This window comes from Alligator mississippiensis, chromosome 3 (genome assembly GCF_030867095.1).
Source record: "Alligator mississippiensis isolate rAllMis1 chromosome 3, rAllMis1, whole genome shotgun sequence".
In the NCBI taxonomy this organism is placed as follows: domain Eukaryota; kingdom Metazoa; phylum Chordata; order Crocodylia; family Alligatoridae; genus Alligator; species Alligator mississippiensis.
Window position 1 is genome coordinate 108,536,848 of NC_081826.1, and position 20,653 is coordinate 108,557,500.

A 20,653-nucleotide genomic window follows, 5' to 3' on the forward strand; every position below is an offset into this window, starting at 1 on the left:
GTTTTTGCATGTTGTGAGACTGAGAAGACCAAAGAGCTTCTGGGTTATAAGCTGACCCGTGCAAATCTCACTCATACTCTTACTTAGAATAATTTACAAAGAAACATTCTCAGATATTGTGTAGGAGTTTGAATGTTGATGATGATCTGTTTTCAGTGCATCCTGTACACATTAAGCCTAAGGTAGCACAGCTTATGAAAAAGTGGTCTGTGTTGTGGTGGACCGGTAGGCTGATAGCATGATAGCATTCATATAGAAAGCTATGTGTGTGTGTGTGTGTGTGCGTGTGCGTGTGTGAAGTATTTTGTGCAGCTGTTAGATTACTAAACACCTGTTAGAGGTGACAGTATGCAGATGTTTGACAGCCAATGAAAATTAATAGAATATGTGATTCTTTTTAGCTTATAAGTGATTCGGTAAGGTTTGTTTGGAAATGTAATTACATAGCTGTGCTATCTACCATTATCACTTAACATTCATTACCTCTTCTGAATATTGAAATAAACATATCTTGTAATAGTACTAATTTTGTCAAGGTGTTTTTTTGACAGAGTGAACACCTTCTGACTAAAGTTTTGTCACTATTCAGTTCTTAATATACTTGTTAGAAAAAAGCAAAATAAGTGGGGAGAGATGGCTGTTTACTTAAAATAAGCAGTTTAATAATATAGTGTAAATAGGTTCATGTTTCTAGTCAAATAATTAGATGGATCCATCCCCTAATGGGGATCAAATCACCTTACGAAGATATTTTTAAAACAAAAAATAAAATAAAATAGTATATTTTCATTTTGTTATTGAAGGAATACCCACTGAGATCAGCATCTTGTTGAAGTAGATTGCTGTTTTTAGTAATGATGCATGAATACATTCAGTATCATTTCTAAACATAGCTGTTTGTGAAGAATTAAAAGGCACACGTTCCCTAAAATGAATTGTATTGTATTTGTTTTTGCCTGACCTTTTTCACAGGTCATTAATTTTTAGCTAGCCTGTTCATCACTGATATTTTCCTGTGTATAATACCAGAATCTTCCTGATCCCAGTGATATTCTGAGGGCACATCTTCTTCCCCTTGAAATTCTGTATCATTCATTTGAAAAGCTATAGCTACTGTAAAATATCTAAATTATTTAATCTGGCTAATATGTTGTGGTAGCATGGCTAATGCTTTGGGCCTTGTTCTTTTATTTCTGTGTAAGTACATCTCAAAGTTTACTATGGGTGTCTTATGTGACTGTGTTTCTTATTCATGGTATGTTGCTTTGCCATTGACCATCTTTTTTTTCCCCACATACTAGGGTTTTATTGTACTGCCTGTTCTGTGTACTGTGACCTTTGGGGTAGTGCTTCACACGTGTAGGCATCTTAGTCCCATTTTCAAAAATAACTTGGTACACACAGAAGTAGCTGGATATTTACTTACATTATGGTACAATTTGGGGGATATGAAGTAGCTTTGACTTCAGTTGCATGTTATGATGCATTTTCTAATGGACAAACAAGAATGGTGCAATTGTCAAGGTTAAAAAAATATTGAGTTTGTCTATAGTGCTATTGCAGTGGGACCCAGCAAGGATAGAACTGAGCATGTCCCATGCAGGCACCCTCCAGACCAGGGGTGGGCAATTATTTCGGGAGGAGGGACGCTTACTGAGTTTTGGCAAGCCATGGAGGGCTGCATGACAGGCATCCAAGGGCAGATAAATATTTATGTTCTAAATTTTTTAGAGGCCCCATGGGCCTGACGGGTGGCATTCGGCCCACAGGCCACATTTTGCCCACCCCTGCTCCAGACCCATAAGTTTGCTAGACTCAGAAGCTGGGGACAAGCTCAGGTCTTGGAGCATTACTGCAAGCCTGGGTGGGCAAGGTGTGAATGGAACATGCTCAGCCTTTCTCTTGCTGAAACGTGCCTCTGCAGTGGTATAGACACAAGCTCATTGTGAGCATCTGCTCATGTTTTTTTTCCTCTTCCTCTGGGTTGTACTTCTGAAGTTTTTTCCTGACGATTTTAGAAGGATAGGCATCTCTGAATATGAAATGAAACAGGATAGGCATATTTCTGTCCTGAACAGCTAAAGCGTTTATAGAGAGAGGTAGTTAGCCATGTTTATCTGAAGTTTACCCTGTTTTCTGTACTATTTATTTTCACGTATGACAGGATAGGAAAGGAAGCAACAGCTTGTGATGGAAAGATCTCTTCAGCCCACTTGATGTTCAGTTGTTGAAATGAGTTTGTTACCAATTTTCTCTCTCGCTCTCTCTGCCCAAGACTTTTATGCCAGAAGATGTAGAAAGAGACCATTCTGCCTATCACTACCACTTCATGGGTACTGTGACTGTAATAATTTATAATTTACATCTTGCACTACATGGATTGATGACAGAAAGACAGCAATGGAAACATGTTGAGAGACAATTCTCGTTCTGCTTGATGATAGATGCAGGAATATTCAGGAACAACAGAGCTGATTGATTGATAGTGTGCACCTCATCCATAATGATCTGTCTGATATAGACAGTAAATTATTCTCTAGATTGATGCAGGTCATTGAACAACACATTGACAATCCTGTTGTCCATCATCCTGTTCAGAAGGAGTCAAGAACAATAATGGATATGGTACTGAGGTCTACTTAGGGCAAGAGAGGCATAGAGAAGTATTTCTATAATATCGGTGCATTTAAAAAAAATGTCTTTATCTCACCATTTCATTCAATAACCTCAGGTTAATTAGTAGAATTTTACAAAGAAAACACTAAAAATAGGACGAGTTTCCTGGAAAATAGGATGGTTGCTTCAACTGATGATTTTGTATTCATTTACATTTTATCTCCTAAAATTCTAGATTTTAGACTTAGTTCAACAATAAAACATCTTATAGGAGTAACAGTTCAATGACTGAGTTGCATTAGGAGTACACACTCTTAGGTAAGATCCAACTTCATTTTCTGGTCAGTGTTCTAGTCTCAATATTAAAGACTGAAGGGAGAAGAGAGGTGAACTGCAGATGAAAGGGAATGTTTGTCATAGGAACAAATAACTTCTCTTTTATTCTGCTTTATCCCTCTAGGTTTCTCATCGTCTTATTAGATCTCACCCTCATGTTTCCTTCCTACATATCTAATTATTTCCAAAACTTTCATTTGTTTATCAGTAATTCAGTTTTGTTGGCTTTCCTTAGAAGTATTGGAACCAAACAGCTGGTACACTAATCTTGCTGTTGTCTACCACCTTTCCTATTACTTTAACATATCTATAGCAATTCCTTTCCTATTGCTGGAAGGTACTACGCCTTCAATCTACTAACTTCCAGTGCCTGTTTGTCTGTTTGTCTTTGGGCATTTATACAGTTGTTTTGGGGGCGGGGCGGGGCGCTTTAAACAGAGCGGCTCCAAAAGTTGTTCTAATTAAAGTGCCTGGAGTGTCACGTATCAGCATCCCCTTGCTGAAAAATGGTGGTGGATGTACTTTAACTAAACCTCGTTGAACAAGCTTTAAAACACCCCTACTGCCACTTTCAGCACAGGGACGCTAATACACATGACACTGGAATCTGTTGGAGCATGGTAATCACCACACTCCAGCAGACTCAATCGAGTCTGCTCCAACACAGCATGTCAGAGCAGCCTCCAATTACAGCATGTCAGAGCAGCCTCGCTGCAGGTGCCCTTTCTGTTTAAACCATGGATCCCTAGAAACTTGTGTATCAGAATATACTCAAACATACCATTGCCTGTTACAGATTACATTTCCTTAACAAAAAAAGGAGTCATTCCCTTCAACATGGAAACAGTGAGAACAGATTAAGCTGCCACATTGCTCTCAATAGATGGCATACTGCAGAATTGTCCAAGACTTGCCATCCTACTGGAATTTACTGCATTTACTCAAGTCCAATATGACCCTGAATTTAAGACTACCCCCCCCCCCCATTAGATTCTGTTCATGGACATTTGTTATAATTTTCCATGTATAGAATTAATGTTTAGAGGACCATTTAAAAATTTGTTCCCTCCCCTGCTGCTGTAGTAGAGAAGGCAGTGGTTCTGGGGAAGGCAATAGGGAGGAAGGTGGTAGGGGCAGATGGAGAGGGGCAGCAGGTAGGCAGGCAGTGGCGGGGGGCAAGCCTTTGCCCTCTGTTGCCTTCCTGCCCCCCCAACTTGCCCTCCTGCTACCTCCCCTCCATGGGCCTGCTGCCCCACAGCCTCCTTTCCCTCCCCATCCTGCCACTTACCCGCCAGCACTAGCAGACTACGAGCACCAGCCTGGGGCACAGAGCATGGCCCCAGCCCAGCCAAATTTTGGTGGTGTGATAGCTCCTGGCGGGCAGCAGGCAAGGGCATAGAAGCTGTGGGTGAGATGGGGAAAGGAGGGCTGGGGGTCCCAAGGCTGCTTAGGGGAGAGGTAGACTTTCTTTTTATTTGAACATAACCATAGCCATGGAGGTTATAAGATCCATCTAGTTTTTCTGCCTAAGTCAGCAGAAGAGCCCTGCTTTTCTACCTAGGGTTCTAGAACTTGGCATCCAGTCACAGAAGGCATGAAACCTTTCAGATCATGGGATATTTTCCACACCAGACTTAGCCCTGCCAGATATTTACTTGAGCCTGACATTCTGTCATGAAGGGCATGAAGCCTTTCAGATTTCTGAATATCTTCCACACCAGTCTCATCCCTGCCAGATATTTACTTCTAAATTAAGTCCCTTGTGAACAGTCATGCAAGAGAGTTATCAGCACCCCAGCTTGGACCTTTCAGATCAGCAAACAGCCATGAATGATGGATTTAAAGAATTTCCAAGGAATTTAGACTAGTGCTGCCTGGAAAAAGAGACCTTATTTGTATAAAAACTTTGCCTCTCAGTCAGTCTTTCAATTTTTAGTACCTTTGTGTGTCTTAAATTGGACAGCTGAGTAGAACCTCCTGCCATAGAAACAAAACATGAGAACTTAGCTTAAATAAATGAAGAGCCCACCAACTGGTTTTTAAGCTCCACACCTAAATCGGTAGCATCTTTCTTCTTTTAACATTAAACATGACATCAACATGTCTTGTGTAAAAATCCATTCATATTTGATTGTAACAAAAACCCTGAAGTATCTAAAATCATAAAAATTAAGTATATGACAGTACCTTTCATAATTTTTTAACAACATATAATACCTAGCAGTCAAATTACGTCATTGATATCACTTTTTTAAAATTTAAATTACTCCTTAAATAGAATAATGGATCACGACTCCTTTTCTGACAGTCTTTAATACTTTCTATTTATGTGTTAATTTTAATGATCCAAGCTTTAGTATATGAATGATCTTTGTCAGTCTTTAATTCACTTCACTTCTTTGTGACATATACCTCAAAAACTCAGGATTTATTTTTTGAATATGTAACATTTGTGTTGCTTGTAACAGACATTATCCATGCTAGGTCTGTAGTGTCATCATTTTAATGGTATACTGCATCTGAGAGAGATCATACACTATTGCACTAATGCCTCATTAAATTAATTTCCCCATAATGATTTTTTCTGTAGGGTCAGGCAACCCTACAGAATTTTTTGGCGAGGCCTGCAAAGCACTTTGGTCCTAGTCCCTCATAATGCAAAAAAGGCACAGGATTTCTTCTATGAGCAGTACAATGAATTCCTTGCTCTCGGTCTCTTGTTTCTCTTCAAAAACGTTTCAGTTTGGACAGCTAGCTGGGAGAACCTAGACCATTATGGTCAAATGTAAACATTAAAAACATGGGTACCATCCTTCCAAAAAATGAGGCTTTAAAATTTAAATTTGGAAGTTATCTTATTTGCTTCTGGGTTTTTTTTTAGACTATATCATATTTTCAATCTTCTCACAGCCATGGGGACTAGAAATGTAATTTAAAAAAATCTAAGATTTATGAATAATCTCCTGATCCAATGGTGGAGCTTGAAGAGACTTCATAGACATTAGGAGCTAGAAGATCGAGTCCAGCCCCCCTGCCATAGGCAGGAAGTCTGCTGGGGTCAAATTATTCCAGCAAGATAAACATCCAAATGCCCTTTGAATGAGTCCAGAGTAGTTGCTTGCATCATTTCTGGGGGGAGTCTATTCCAGACCCTGGATAATCAGACTATAAAGAAATTTTTCCTTATTTCCAGTCTAAATCAGCCTTCCAGGAGTTTGTGGCCATTAGATCTTGTTATCCCTTGGTGGGGCCTGGTGAACAACTGCTCTCTCAGGTCCTGATGTACCCCGCTTATATACTTATAGGCTGCCACCAAGTTGTCCCTAAGCTTTCTCTTCTCTGGGCTGAAGAGTCCCATGTCCCTCAGCCTCTCTTCGTAAGGCTTTCTCTCTTGGCCTTTAATCATATGGGTGGCTCTCCTCTGGCCTCTCTCAAGCTTATCCATATCCCTCCTGTAGTGAGGGGCTCAAAACTGGATGCAGTACTCGAGCTGCAGCCTCACTAAGGCCGAGTAGAGCGGGAGAGCGACATCCCTAGTTTTGCTTGAGATGTATTGGTGGATGCATGTCAGTGCTTGGTTTGCTTTGCTTTGCTGGCCATGGCATTGCATTGGTGGCTCATGTTCATCTTGTGGTCGATCAGGACCCCAAAGTCCCTTTCAGTCATGGTGCTAGCGAGCATAGCAGTGTTGAGTCTATAAGTATGATGTTGGTTTTTCCTACCAAGTTGGAGCACCCTGCCCTTCTCTACATTGAACCCACCAGGTTTTGGTCCGCCCACCTTGCAAGCATATCCAGGTTGGTCTGTATCCCCTGCCTGTCCTCCAGTGTGACTGCCTTCCCTCATAGTTTAGTGTTGTCTGCGAACTTTGCTAGTCTGCTTCTGACTCTCAAATCTAGATCATTAATAAAGATGTTGAAGAATGCTGGCCCAAGTACCGAGCCCTGAGGAACTCCACTGCTCACCTCACACCACGTTGATTTGCTCCCATCAAATGGTACTCTCTGGGTCTGGCCCTGGAGCCAGTTCCCCAGCCATTGGACTGTGAGGTGGTCGAGGCTGCAGTTCCCCAGCTTAACCATAAGGACATCATGGGAGTCAAAGGCTTTCTTGAAATCCAGATATATGACATCAACCTCATCTCCCTTGTCCAGGCAATGCATCACCTGGTCATAAAAGGAGACATGGCTGGTCAGGCAAGACCTTCCACCAGCAAAGCCATGTTGGCTGCTATTCAGAAGGTTACCTTCCATTAGCCTGTTGCTGATGGATCCCCTGATTTTCTCCAAGATCTTTCCAGGGATAGACATCAGACTGATTGTCCTATTATTCCATGGATCTTCCCACCTTTCTTTCTTGAAGATTGGGACTATGTTGACTCTTTTCCAGGCATCCAGTACCTCACCTGAGCACCACAAATTCTCACATATCTTTGCCATAGGGCATGCTCTGATGTCCACCAGCTCCTTCAAGACTCTTAGGTGCATTCCATCCAGGCCCTCAGACTTATGGATGTCTAGCCTCTTGAGGTGTTTTCTTACTTGATCTGTGTCAATTGTGGGCCTGTCTCCCACTTCCTGTCTGATAGTATGACCCTTTTGGGCAGGTGGAAAACTGACGCAAAGTACTCATTTGGAGATTGGCTTTTCCTTGGGCGTCAGACATCAGCTCTTCCATTTGATCTCGCAGGGGTCCAGCAATGCCTTTGATCTTTCTCTGGCTTCCCACATATCTGAAGAAGGACTTTTTTTATCCTTGATTCTGGTGGCTAGTCTGAGTTCGTTTTTTGCCTTGGCTTTTCTGGACCGCTCTTTACAGGTGCGGGCAACTGCTGAGTAGTCCTCCTTGGTGAAGATTCCTGCTTTCCATCTGGTGTAGGCTTCTCTTAAGTTTCAGGAGGTCCAAAAGTTCCCTGTTTAGCCAAGAAAACTTCCCTGCCTGCTGACTGCATTTCCTTTGGGACTGGATGGACTTCCCTTGCATTCAAGGATTGTGTTCTTAAGGAATAACCATTCCTCATGGACTCCCCTTTCTGGGGGGGCCATGGTCTGTTAATGCCTGACTGACCAGTCTCCTGAGTTTGTGGAAGTCAGCCTTTCCAAAGTTGAGGATTTCTGTTTTACTGAGGGATTTGTCTGCCCTGCGTTGGACAGAGAAAGTGATCAGTTCATGGTCATTGTCACCTAGCTTCCCCTCGATCGTCAGATTGCTCACCAGATCATCCCCTCAGAAATAGATGATGTCATGATACACTCAACATTGTAAACTTCAGTAACGTTGCACAGTGGGGTACCAATGGTAACCTGTCTCCTACTGTGCAACATTACAGTAGTCTAGGTGACACTGCCTCCTCTGCACCCCCATGTGAACTTGATCTAGGGTCTTCAACATGTAAACAGAGGAACACTCTATAAGGAGGTTAAAACTTATCTGTGGAAGAGGCAAAACTTTCTCATAGATAGATAGATTCATAGATATAGGGTTGGAAGGGACCTTGCAGATCTTCTAGTCCGACCCCCTGCCCTGGGCAGGAGAGAAAACTGGGCTCAAATGACCCCAGCTAAGTAATCATCTAGCCTCCTCTTAAAGACCCCCAGGGTAGGAGCCAGCACTACTTCCCTTGGAAGTTGGTTCCAGATCCTAGCTGCCCTGACTGTGAAGTAGTGCCTTCTGATGTCTAGTCTGAACCTACTCTCTAACAACTTATGGCCATTATTTCTTATTACTCCAGGAGGCGCTCGGGGGAACAAGGTCTCTCCCATTCCCCGCTGGTCCCCCCTTGTAAGTTTATAGATGGCCACCAGGTCCCCTCTCAGCCTTCTCTTGTGAAGGCTGGACAGGTTAAGGTCCCATAGCCTTTCCTCCATAGAGTCTGCCCTGCTGTCCCCGGATCATGTGAGTGGCCCTCCTTTGGACCCTCTCAATGCTGTCCACATCCCTCCTGAAGTGCAGCGCCCACAACTGGACACAGTACTCTAACTGCAGCCTGACCAGTGTCGCATAGAGGGGGAGGATCACCTCCTTGGCCCTGCTTGTGATGCATCTGGGGATGGATGCACAACAAGGTGCGGTTAGCCCTACTGACCGTATCCTTGCATTGGCAGCCCATGTTCATCTTGGAATCGATAATGACTCCAAGATCTCTTTCTGCCACTGTGCTTTCAAGAAGAGAGTTCACCAGCCTATAGGTATGCTGCTGTTTCTTACTGCCCAAGTGCAGCACCCTGCACTTGTCAGTACTGAATCCCATCCTATTCTCATTTGCCCACCCCTGTAACCTGTCCAGGTTTGTCTGTATCCTGTCCCTTCCTTCCAGCGTGCCCACCTCACCCCAAATCTTGGTGTCGTCTGTGAATTGAAACAGGGTGCTTTTCACCCCCTCATCCAAGTTGCTAATAAAGAAATTGAACGGTGCGGGCCCAAGAACCGAGTCCTGGGGGACTCCACTGCTCGCATCCCTTCAGGTTGAATATGACCCGTCTACCAGAGTGAGTCCAAAACTGAAGTGAACTCCCATAGGAAATCATGATCAGCACAAGCGTCACTGCCTTCTGCTTCAAATCCAAGGCCCACTAGCAACATGTTGATTTATTTAAAAAAATAACCATTCCAACCACCAGAAACAAAAATACCTTAAAATCTCCCCAAGCAAAATGCTCTATTAGCGTGTACTTTCTGCCCTGAGGAGAGAATGAGAGAACAGACTCTTGTCTGCTCTCTATCCTGACCTGGATCTCAAGTACTGGGAATGACAAAAGATATATTTGGTGTAAATTTGCGACACATCTGACTGTAGGCATCAACACCACAGTCACCTAATTTTTTGATGAGAATGGAGTGAGAGACAGTGTCAAAGGCCTTCCAAAAGTCCAGAAAGACTACGTCCAGCGCAACACCTACATCTAAGGCTTTTGTAACCTGGTCGTAGAAGGCCACCAGGTTGGTCTGACAGGACCTGCCTCTAATGAACCCATGTTGGTTGCGCCTAAGCATAGTCTCCCCTGCTGGTCCCTCGCAGATATGCAGCTGGATAATTTTCTCAAAGAGTTTTCCCAGGACCAAGGTAAGACTAATGGGCCTATAGTTTCCTGGGTCCTCCTTCCTCCCTTTTTTGAAAATGGAAACTACATTGGCCCTTTTCCAGTCCTCTGGCACCTTGCCAGAGAACCATGAGTGCTCGTAAAGCCATGCCTGGGGTCCCGCAATGAACTCTGATAATTTCTTCAGCATTCTGGGGTGGAGATCGTCAGGACCTGCTGATTTTAACATGTCTAGTCCCACCAGAAGACTAGGTCCTTGCTAACCCTGGGCCTGGCTGCACCTTCCCTGGGTCTGTGCAGGATCCCAGTGGGGGAGTGTAAAAGCAACAATCCTCTTTTAATGATGGATCTTTTAATGATAGACTTGAATGGATCCCATTGATGTCAGTCAGGATTACTGAAGATGATTTTTTAAAAGAACACAGCTAAGTTATGTTATTTATCCCATCTTCACTCATTCTCAAGACTAAATATTCAAAAACAATGGCTATTGGGGCAAATTGCTGGCAGGGTGAAAATAATATTTTGCTACAACCATAATGCTTGCTAATCCCTCATTTACAGGTGTTTGAGACAGCTTGTACCATGCACGCATGCACGCGCTTGCGAAATCCCCTCCAGTATTTGGTAAATAAAGGCAAACATACCTGCTTTTTTAAATGAGTTATGATCAAATTTAGCATCCAAGTTAAGAAGTTGAGGCTTTGCCTGAGTTCTAGAAAAATAATCCTTTTCCCAAAGTAAGTGCTGTCTATGTTTACCATATACTGTAATGTGTTTTGTGCCATATATTACATTTCTTATGAAAATGGCAACTTTCTCATGTAAGGCCTGATTCTGCAAAATGCTGACTACTTCCTGAAAGACTATCGGAGTACTCTTAGCTTCCACTAAGGTACTTCACTCTCTCAGGAAGTACTCAGTGTACTTCAGTATCAGCCCCTTAATTCATTACATTTACAAGTTACATGAACGTGGGTCCTGAACCTTTATACACTATGTTGCAGCAGATTTAATCTTTGTTGCACCATTTTCTTTATGCTGTGGAAAGGCAACAAAATGGTTACTCATACCTGAGGGTACTGCAGACATTCAGCTGTTAACATGAGATCAGTTATTATACAGTATTACATACAGTGCCTTTTCTTCTTCCTTGCCTGTTTGCTTCTCACATTCAGCAGTTTCCCTATTGTGTCCATTGTAGAAATATGTAAATGAATAACTTTGTTATCCGCAAGGCCGTTTAATGTACCCTGACTCTATGAAAAAAGTTTCCTAGGAAATTCTGAATAACTGATTGAGATTTTTGCATTCAGTATTCTTTGCCACTGAAATAATAAGCTGTGCCTCTGAAACTTTGCTTATTTTGTAGCTCTTCATATTTTGTTCTTAGATTATATTTTATTTCAGAAAAGGGGAGAATGGAGTATTATCATAGTATTATTCATTTAAAATGTATTAAGTACACTTACAGCAGCGTAGAAATGTCTCTGTTTTCTTCCCAAAAGCAACATCAGTAAATTTGGAATGCCTTGTACTATTATTAGAACATAGAATTTTGTCATTACAATTATTTTTCTTATGTACAGTGATTCTGATCATATTTTCACAGTAATGATGATAGGGTGATAGATTATTCAAGGTTCTAAAGATTGTGGGGCCACACTTATTAATCCCACTTGGAAAAAAAAAAGAGAATCGAAGGTATTTTAATGTCTTTTTATAAAAATAATGAAATCACTATCATTTTAAAAAGACAGAATTATATTCTTACACCCTGAAGGCTGCACAGAAGAGAGATTCTCTCTAATAATATGAAAGTGCCCAAAGTAGATCAGACATGGAGAAGATATATTAACATATTTGTAAAGGAAAAGTACTCTTTCTTGGCTTTTGTGGCTCATATATGCCATAATGCTACAGTTTTTTACAGTCGTTGCATTGTCCATTAGTGCAAACATGTCCAGATGAATTCAGCGTTTAATGTTAAAAATCTTATAACATGCCAGTTTGATTTGTAGCCCTTCATATCATAGAATGCTAATTAAAATCATATTTTTGCATATGTCATGCCTTTCATGTACATATGCAAATAGATTCTATTGCCTTTCAGCTATTAGTAATTAACTTTATGAAGGACAGCTGTAATACATAATTAACAAAAATGTTTGCAAGCCCTTTTCACACTGAAAGTTACAGCAGTAAAATTTTTGCTTATCAAGAGAACCATTTTAGTTTGAAGCTTGAGTCTGATATCTAAATTGTTTGAAGCAGTTACATGATATAATTAAACTGATGTTACGGTGTTATCAGTGGAGGAATGGTACTCGATAGGCTTCTATCTATTTCATTACATATGTCATCAAAATTAAATTAAATGAACTGGTTTTTGTTTTGTAGGAGGCATAATGCCAGGTAATATATTTTGTTGTTGTTGTTATTGATGCCTTGGTGCCAGTTTGAACCAAATTCCTGTTTACAGTATAATCACAAACATCTGCTCCATGTTCTGGCCCCTCCCCCCCCCCGCTCCCCACCCCTTCACAAAAAGATATTGTAGCACTACAAGGGTTCTTAATTTTGCCTGTGAAGCTTTTTAAATAATTAATACATTAAAGATTGACCAGACACAAATACTGATTAGAAGGGCATGATCCCATTGTACTTGTTCATGCTGCATTTTTATTGAAGTCAGTGTTACTGCTCATGTGAAAAAGGTGTGTAGGATGAGGCTCTTTAAAATTAAATAATTGAAGACTGAACTGTAATTAGCCCAACAAAATAAAATTTAGTTTTCAGGATGGTACAGATTGTTTTAAATAGCTGATTTGTTTTTCTGATTATTTTAATCTGTTTCTGTCTAAGAAAAAACAGAAGTTTCTGTAAGTCAATATCTGTCATCACATGATACACCATAACATTCAAAGGAGGTTATCTAAACTTAAGGTTTCCTTTGTTGAATTTGTGTTGTAATAAAAAGTGCTGAAAGTGCATGCTTAAGAAAAGAAAAACACCCATTTTGTTTTGGTAAAAGCCCATCAAAATTCAACTCTTTTTTTTTTTAGGGTGGCATTTGTGATGAAGAAACACCTAAATACTCACTTACTGGGCAAGCATGGCGTTGGTACACCAAAAGAAAGGTAAAATACACTTTATTTCTATTTTATAAAATATGTTGGTAAATACAAAAATATTTTTTAAATGTATTTTCTTGAATTTGAATTGTAGTAGCACTAACGCACATGGACACAAACACACAACATGCCTATAGAAGGACTTACCATGAATTCCTGGCCCACCCACACTTCTCACTGAAAATTACAAGGACTTCTGCATGTATAAAGAATATAGACTTGGGCTGTCTGACCCATATTCTGTAAAGCAGTTAAGCGAATGCTTAACCTTAGAGGTTGTTAAGTCTTACTGACTTCAGTGAGAGCAGACGTACTTAACTGCTTTGCCTTATGGCCTTATTAAACTGGCATTGGCTATGATTGGGTGAGATGTTCCAATTGCATTTATAATGATATTAGAGCTAGGCCCAGGCAATCCAAGACTGGGTTTTGCTTTTGGATTTAGTGCTCTTACATTTCAGAAATATTTTACATATTGTAAACCAAAAACCTGTTTTTTCATTTCCTAAAGTCAAAACCACAAGATGACTGTTGATCTAAACTGCAGATCTCCTTGATTTCCTCAGAATGCTGAAAAGCGAGAAGAGGAATTTGGTCCATGTGTTTTTTTTGGATGGTCTATTGAAGTTGATTTTTTTTAAACAAATATATTTTCTCTGTTTTAACTGTCATACAGTGCTTTATTTTTTAAAATGTAGCCAGGACTATACTGCATTACCGGGTCATTGCATGAAGGATTTGCTACTTATTTATAAACCTGTTTTGCATCATAGCTAATCCCACTTGTGCATCTTAGTAGCTTTTTAAGTAACAAGGAAGTTTACCTCTGAAATCATCCAATTAAATAACTTCTAATATTTACCGGCTTGGATCCAGAATGCAAATAGTTGTCATCAATATAATATTTCAGTTATGAGGCTTTTTGTGTTCTAGATATTTCATTTATTTATGGCGTGAAATGAAAAAGTTAGTTTTGACACCAGGGTGGTAAATCATAAAAAGAATAGGGAAATCATAGAGAGGTACGGCTGGAAGGGACCTGCATAGATCATCTGGTCCAATCCCCTGCCTGAGGCAGGATTATCCCTATCCAAACCAGCCTATACAAATCCATTGTTTAACCTCTTCATGAAATTACCATCTACCTTGACACAACACAAGGCACGACTTAGAGGCAGGAAATCATATAGTTACCTTTCTTAAGCAGTGAACATACCAAACAATATTTTAGTTGTTATTCCAAGTTTTAGTGGATGATAAATTCTAAATAGTTTTTGAATATATTTTTTTAAATATTATTTACAGCTATGTAATACAAATGTATTTATTTTTTAAGCCAGTAAGAAAAAAATATACTCTGTGAGTAGATACACATTTTGGAAGGATCATAGAAGAATCTTGGTCAATGATGAGATGCCTAAATTCAGGAAATTTTTGCATTTTATAATACCCTAGGTATCTGATTTTTGTTATGAAGTTTATCCTGTGACATACTTTAATTAAGGAATGGTGTCGTCTTTAACACAGGCCTTGCAGTTGCCATTTTGATTTATTTCTACTGTACATAGTCTCCCATGTCTGTTTTTCTAAAACACTAAGAAACCTCATTTTCTTATTAGAATATTGAAGTTGTTAATGTTTGTCGGGGTTGCACAACTTATGCCAAGCTCTTTCTTAAGGCATTACTTTTGTACTTTGTTCTTTTGAACATGAGCATTTTAAAACAAAAAGCATTCAAACCTTTAAGATACAGGTGAAAGATTTCCTCTTTAAAAGGAGGAAAATAAAAGATAGCTATAAAATCCCTAGGTCAGTACAAAATTTCACATTTCAGTTTTTGTTCAAATCCTGCATAATAACTTTAGAAATGAAAGTGGATCAGGTCTCCCCCCCCCCCCCATGAATTCACCATACTTTACTTTTCAGGTAACCTTACTGTAGAGTACAAAATTAACAGATTATTTTTTAGCATTCACATGTGTTGTATGTATAAAAATATACATATTTTATGGTTTTGTCCCTTCAGGTATTTAAGCCTTTTACAAAGTTTCCTGCACTAATTAGTTAAGCAGAAATTAGTTACAGTGCAATTACTTCAAGAATGTTCAGATTTCCTGTTTTATCTGGAATTTTAAAAAACCAGAGGATAAAACCATTGCATGTACATTTATATATAAACAATCAATATAAACAGCATGTTCAGGAACATACACATATACATATATACATACACATACATGTATGCATGTATGTTTCAGGAATATATGTATATATGTAATGTTTATAATTAATGTTTATATTGATTGTCTTTTTTGGGTGTTATGATATAATTGTGAAAAGTACTTTGTTCTCATGGTTTATAGTTTCAACAAAATCACTCTTTACAAATACATCCTTCTTTAAGGTGCACTTACTATATAATCATCATAAATACTCCATAGAAATAACTTACTTTACCCTTATGAATATATGTTCAATAGAGTATCCACATAACAGATACCCAAATATACTGTTTGAGCCTGAGAGGCATATTTTAGTGATCACCATCTCAAATGAATTCTTAAAGCAAATAGCTGCTATAATCTAAACCAGTGTCTGCTTTTTTTTCTCCTGAAGTCCTCCTAGATGCTTCTGGTTCCTCGCTGCCTTTACCCCCCCCAATCTCTTCCTGCATTCCTCAAAGGCTTTTTGAATCATCAGCCAGTTCAGGGTTGTAAGAGAATGATGTGATGTGTTCCCACCCGTCACAGGCTTAGCGAGCTGCTTTCACAGCACTCCAAGCCCTTGCTGCCCTGAGAGCAAAGAACCAAGCTCAGGACAGTAACCCCTATGTCCCAGCTGGTAGCATACTATGCTGCAGCTATAACCCCCAGGCCAGCATAAACAAGTGATTTTTGAGTGACTTATCCTCTCTTCTTTGGCAGTCCCTTATTCTGTCTTTGAATATTTCTTGTCCACAATACCTTTTTTATCTGGCACTTCCTCTTAATCTACAGCAACATTGAGTAGTAGTGGCAGGACCACAACAGCAATATAATATCCCAGTAGCAGTCCCTTGCTGGTGATGGCTAAGATTTAAGCACTGTAGTCTAGTACAATAAATGCCAAAACATTTCTCGTTTTTTCTTTTGACTTTTTTGGTACTTTTCAGGGGGAGCTTGATGTCTTTTAATGGCTTTAGGAACCAAAGAAATTCTTCATCAGCATGTTGAACCATCACTTTGTGCATAACTGTACTCTAAATTAAATTACATAGTTTTCTTACCTATTTAAAACATTAATGCCTTGACTATAATTTTGCAAGCTTGCTACATTTTAATTTCTCTAGGACAATATAATCAGTTTATTCTTTATGTTTTGAATTTGATTCTGCCCTCTGATGCTCTGCATATTAGAGCAAAGACTAATAGAAGTTAGCTAAATAGGCTGTGACAATTAAATTAATAATGCATTTTGTTTGCAAGTGTTTAGTCTTTGTGGTTTGACTGATATATGCAAAGATGGTAATTTATTAAAAGTAAATTCATGTAATTGTACTACAGAGTTTGATGGACCAAAAAAAGTTGTCAGCATAGCTATCATCAAAAACAGAAAACTGAAATAAGTTCAAAAGGGTAAATTGAAAAAAATGCTAAAATATTGTGCACCCTAGGAAGTTGGTGGTCTTTTTACAAACTTCTTAACAAAGTGTTTTTATGACAGTGTGACAGCTCTGAGTCAAAGAAAAGCTTTCACAAACTATTGAAGCATTTCTGACCTATTGCAACTTAATCTCTGCTGCTTCACATTCTCCATAAGTATTGTTCTCCTATAGGATGCACGAAAAGAAGATGCCTTGGAGGCTTTGTACAGTATATGCTCATGCAAATTTGGGAAGTAATCATAATCCATAATACAATTGTTACTAAAGTATTTTAATGTGGATGGTATTTGAAGATACAATCTACTTAATAGAAAAAAAAATTAACATGGTTAAAATAGAAGTTAGAAACGATGGGTCTAATACCATAATGCCTGTGCATTTCAACAGAAATACTGTCTAGTTTGTTACGGACATTATCAGAGAATAACTAAATCAGAAATAGAACTTACTTTTGCACAAAAAATCCTCTAAGATATATATTTTTTTCATGTTGTAGAACTGTGATAGTGATTTATCGTCAGCTTGAATGTGTCTCAAAACTGACATGCTATATACTAAGTTCAAGGCCACTGCATATTTGGTAGTTCAGCGTTCTGTCTTCATTGGACTCTAACTATATCTTATTGACAAGAAAAAATATTTAGCTACACTTTGACTATATCTAGGAGACAGTGGGTATGTCTACACGTTTATTAATGTTGTGTAGCTACAGCGCATTAAATTTAGTCCTTGGTTAACCAAGTATTAAATCAATGTGCAGTAGCTTGTACTACCCCGCAGTAGTGCCAGTACATGGGTTTTTAGTGACGCTTATTACAGGGTAGCCTAATACTACTGTGAAGTAGTAGTTTTTGCCTGGCACGCTACTGTGCAGTGTTATTTGGCTACTGCGCAGTTAGTGTCTTTTATAGATGCACCCAGTGTAGTGTAATGAAAGGGGAAGATCCAGTAACACTGATGGTGTTGGGTTACAATGTTTTTTAACCCAACTTCTAATAATATCATACTATAATCTCTGTCCTAGTAGCACTTCATTGAAAATGTCTGTTTCACTTACCTGAATATGTATGTGTACATGCGCATGTGCAAACGTGCACCAACACACATGCACACATGTGCATGCATGCGCGGGCGCACGCACACATACACACACACACACGCACACACATTCTCTTTCCCACTCTGTGAGAGAGAGAAGCAGTTAGTACATAACATGCTTGTATGTATATTGGCTCTTGTGATCATAAAATCACCTTATGAATTTTAAAGAATGAGTTTCCTTACGAGTAATTTACTGGCTTCATGGAATGGTTCGCATACAAAATGGTTACATAACTAGAGCCAGTGTTTCTAAGAATCTTTTCTAGGGACCATTGAAAAGATGTATATTTTGTATGGTTGTTCTTAGATTCCAAATATTAGGATACAATGGAAATATATGTAACAGGGATGTGTGGGGGGGGGTGTTATTAAAAGTTAATCTTCACCCCAAATCACTGAAGTATTTGTGACAGCTAAGTTATTTGAGCTTTGAAGTTTAAGGAAATACTGCAGTATTCCTGTTTGATTTACTGGGGGGGAATTTTGTCTAGAAAATATCTATATGTTCTGTTTACTGACCCTATTCCCAATCTGTAAAATAGAAAGATGTCATTACAGTTGAGCTATTACAATCACTGTCATCACTGCTAGCCTTAGATATTAAGATCTCAGTAGGTTGTTAATAAAATGCATAGGAATCTGCCAGTCCCAAAAAGAAATGTATCCCTCAGGATATTTAAAATTGTATGCCTTGGCATAATTGGTATGGCTAGCAACATCTATGGGTTTCAAATTATCTACAGTTGAACTGAAAGACTGTATCATGTTTTCAATATGCAAGCACCTTTTAATAAACATCCTATAAATAAATGTTCATTACTGTCTTATTTGCAGTCTAAATATCCTGACACATTTTTGCAGTAATGGTGCAAGGTAATATACTTCAAAACTCGGGAGTTTATTTGTTTTGCATTGATGCTCCTGTTTTTAACTTAGGATAATCTCAGTCCTGCCATCGTTAGCTGCCTGAGTCATTGTACATTTTGGAGAATGAGCTACTATTATGTATGTTCAATACCAGATATTTTAAAATATGCAAGAATATTTGCAATGTATTGGAGGGTATGATTAAGATCTAAGAGATAAAAGCTTTCAAAATGATGAATGTGGTTTTGGTGAAACAAACTAAATGTTAAGGGAGGAGTCCAGCTGAGATTTCATGCATGCTTGGAAAAATTAACTCCTCACTATTTTATAATTAAATATCAATGACCCGGGTGTTTCCATTTTGAATATAAAAGGAGAATTGAATGAAGTACTTCAGCCCTAGTCTTCTAATTCAGTGAAACAATCACTCATCCTCTGAACCACTCCTCCTCCTTTGGAGTCATCAAATCTGGCAATAACAATGTGATGCAACCTTATGCACTACTTTCTATATTTCATAACTTGACTACATAGTCATTTAAGATCTGATCAGCAGATCATCTAGTCCAACATGCTGTCTTCTCCATGACAGCATGCTGTCTTCTCAGTGACCAATAGTGAAACAGTATCATACCTTACACCTCGGAGGGAGTTGTACTCCTTATGTCACACATAGTTAACTGTACTGGGGGACTGTGCATGAAAAAAAGTGTTGTTCCTTATGGCTTCCCTTGATAACATTATGCCATCCTTAAGCACAAATGTTTGATTGCAGTGGGGAATCAAATTATGGTAGGTTGCATTATAGCCCATGTTAATGCTCATGGAGATTCCTGTTTAAAAAGCCAACAACAGTATCTCAATAATCTGAAGCAGTGAATTCCAAAGATTTCTGTAGAAAGATTTCTGCTGACCACTTTCTGCTGATCACTGGCCTCGCCTCATATTACAGGGGTGGCCAAAATACAGCCTGCAGGCCGGATCCAGCCTGCAAACTAATTTTATCCAGCCCGTGGCTGCCCCAGCGGCACTCTGCATGGAGCCAAGCCCTGCCTTCACTGGCCGTGCACCCACTAACAGCACTGCCTTGGCCAGCACACACAGCTTCCTGATGGCTGCCCAGATATTGCCTAGCTCCCCCCACCTCCCAACAGCTCTTCCTCCTGCCCCTGCTGTACTGCTTGGGGCAGCAGGCAGCATAGGAAAGTGGTGGTGGCTGCAAGCCAGGCATCAGATGACTAGCCAGGTGTGGTGGGGAGGCAGGGGGAGCTGCAGCTGTCTGGTCCTGGCCCAGTGCATGGGTCTCCAGCTCCCAGTTGCCTTCTACCCACTCCACCCACCTAGCATCATGAGCAGCCACCTGCCAATGCCTAAGTGGGTGGAAGGTGGCCAAGAACTGGAGGTGGAGTCCCACATGCTGGGGAGCTGCCGTCCAGCTGCAGCTTCCCCTTCCCACCTAGCTGGGCATGTGGTTCATGGCACACATCCCCACAGCTGCCACCACTTCCCAGGGGCAAGAGAAAGAGGAGCCACTGGAGGTGGAGATAGCTGACTAGTACCTGGGCTTTGAAAATGCATGCTGGAAGTGACTTTCTGTTGGCTGGAGGAGAGAGAACTGAGTTTGTGAGCATCAATTAAAAATTCAAAATGTACATGAAGATTCATATAAAATACCACATTTGGAGCGCTTAACTAAACAAAATACACCAAATTTGGCAAATAAGTCCTTCTCAAAATAATTATCTAGAATAGTTATAATTAGGCTTTTTTGGCCTGTACTCTGTTAAGCTGAATGGAGTTTGCCTACGTTGTTTCAGTCTGTCTTGCTGTAAAGGAAGAAAATACTGTGCAGGGTGTTTGTTTACATTTCAAATGTTTTGTTCAGAGAGGGAAAAAATCAACATTTTGTCTAAATG

At 39.7% G+C, this 20,653-nt stretch overlaps 1 protein-coding gene across 1 annotated transcript in view; it reads left to right on the top strand.

The window, feature by feature from the left end:
- Positions 1-20,653, top strand: part of ZNF407 (zinc finger protein 407) — a 476,393-nt gene that overhangs the window by 193,298 nt on the left and 262,442 nt on the right. Inside the window, 1 exon segment of the mRNA XM_006276265.4 lies at positions 13,058-13,132. Within this exon segment, the coding sequence (XP_006276327.2) occupies positions 13,058-13,132 (75 nt within the window).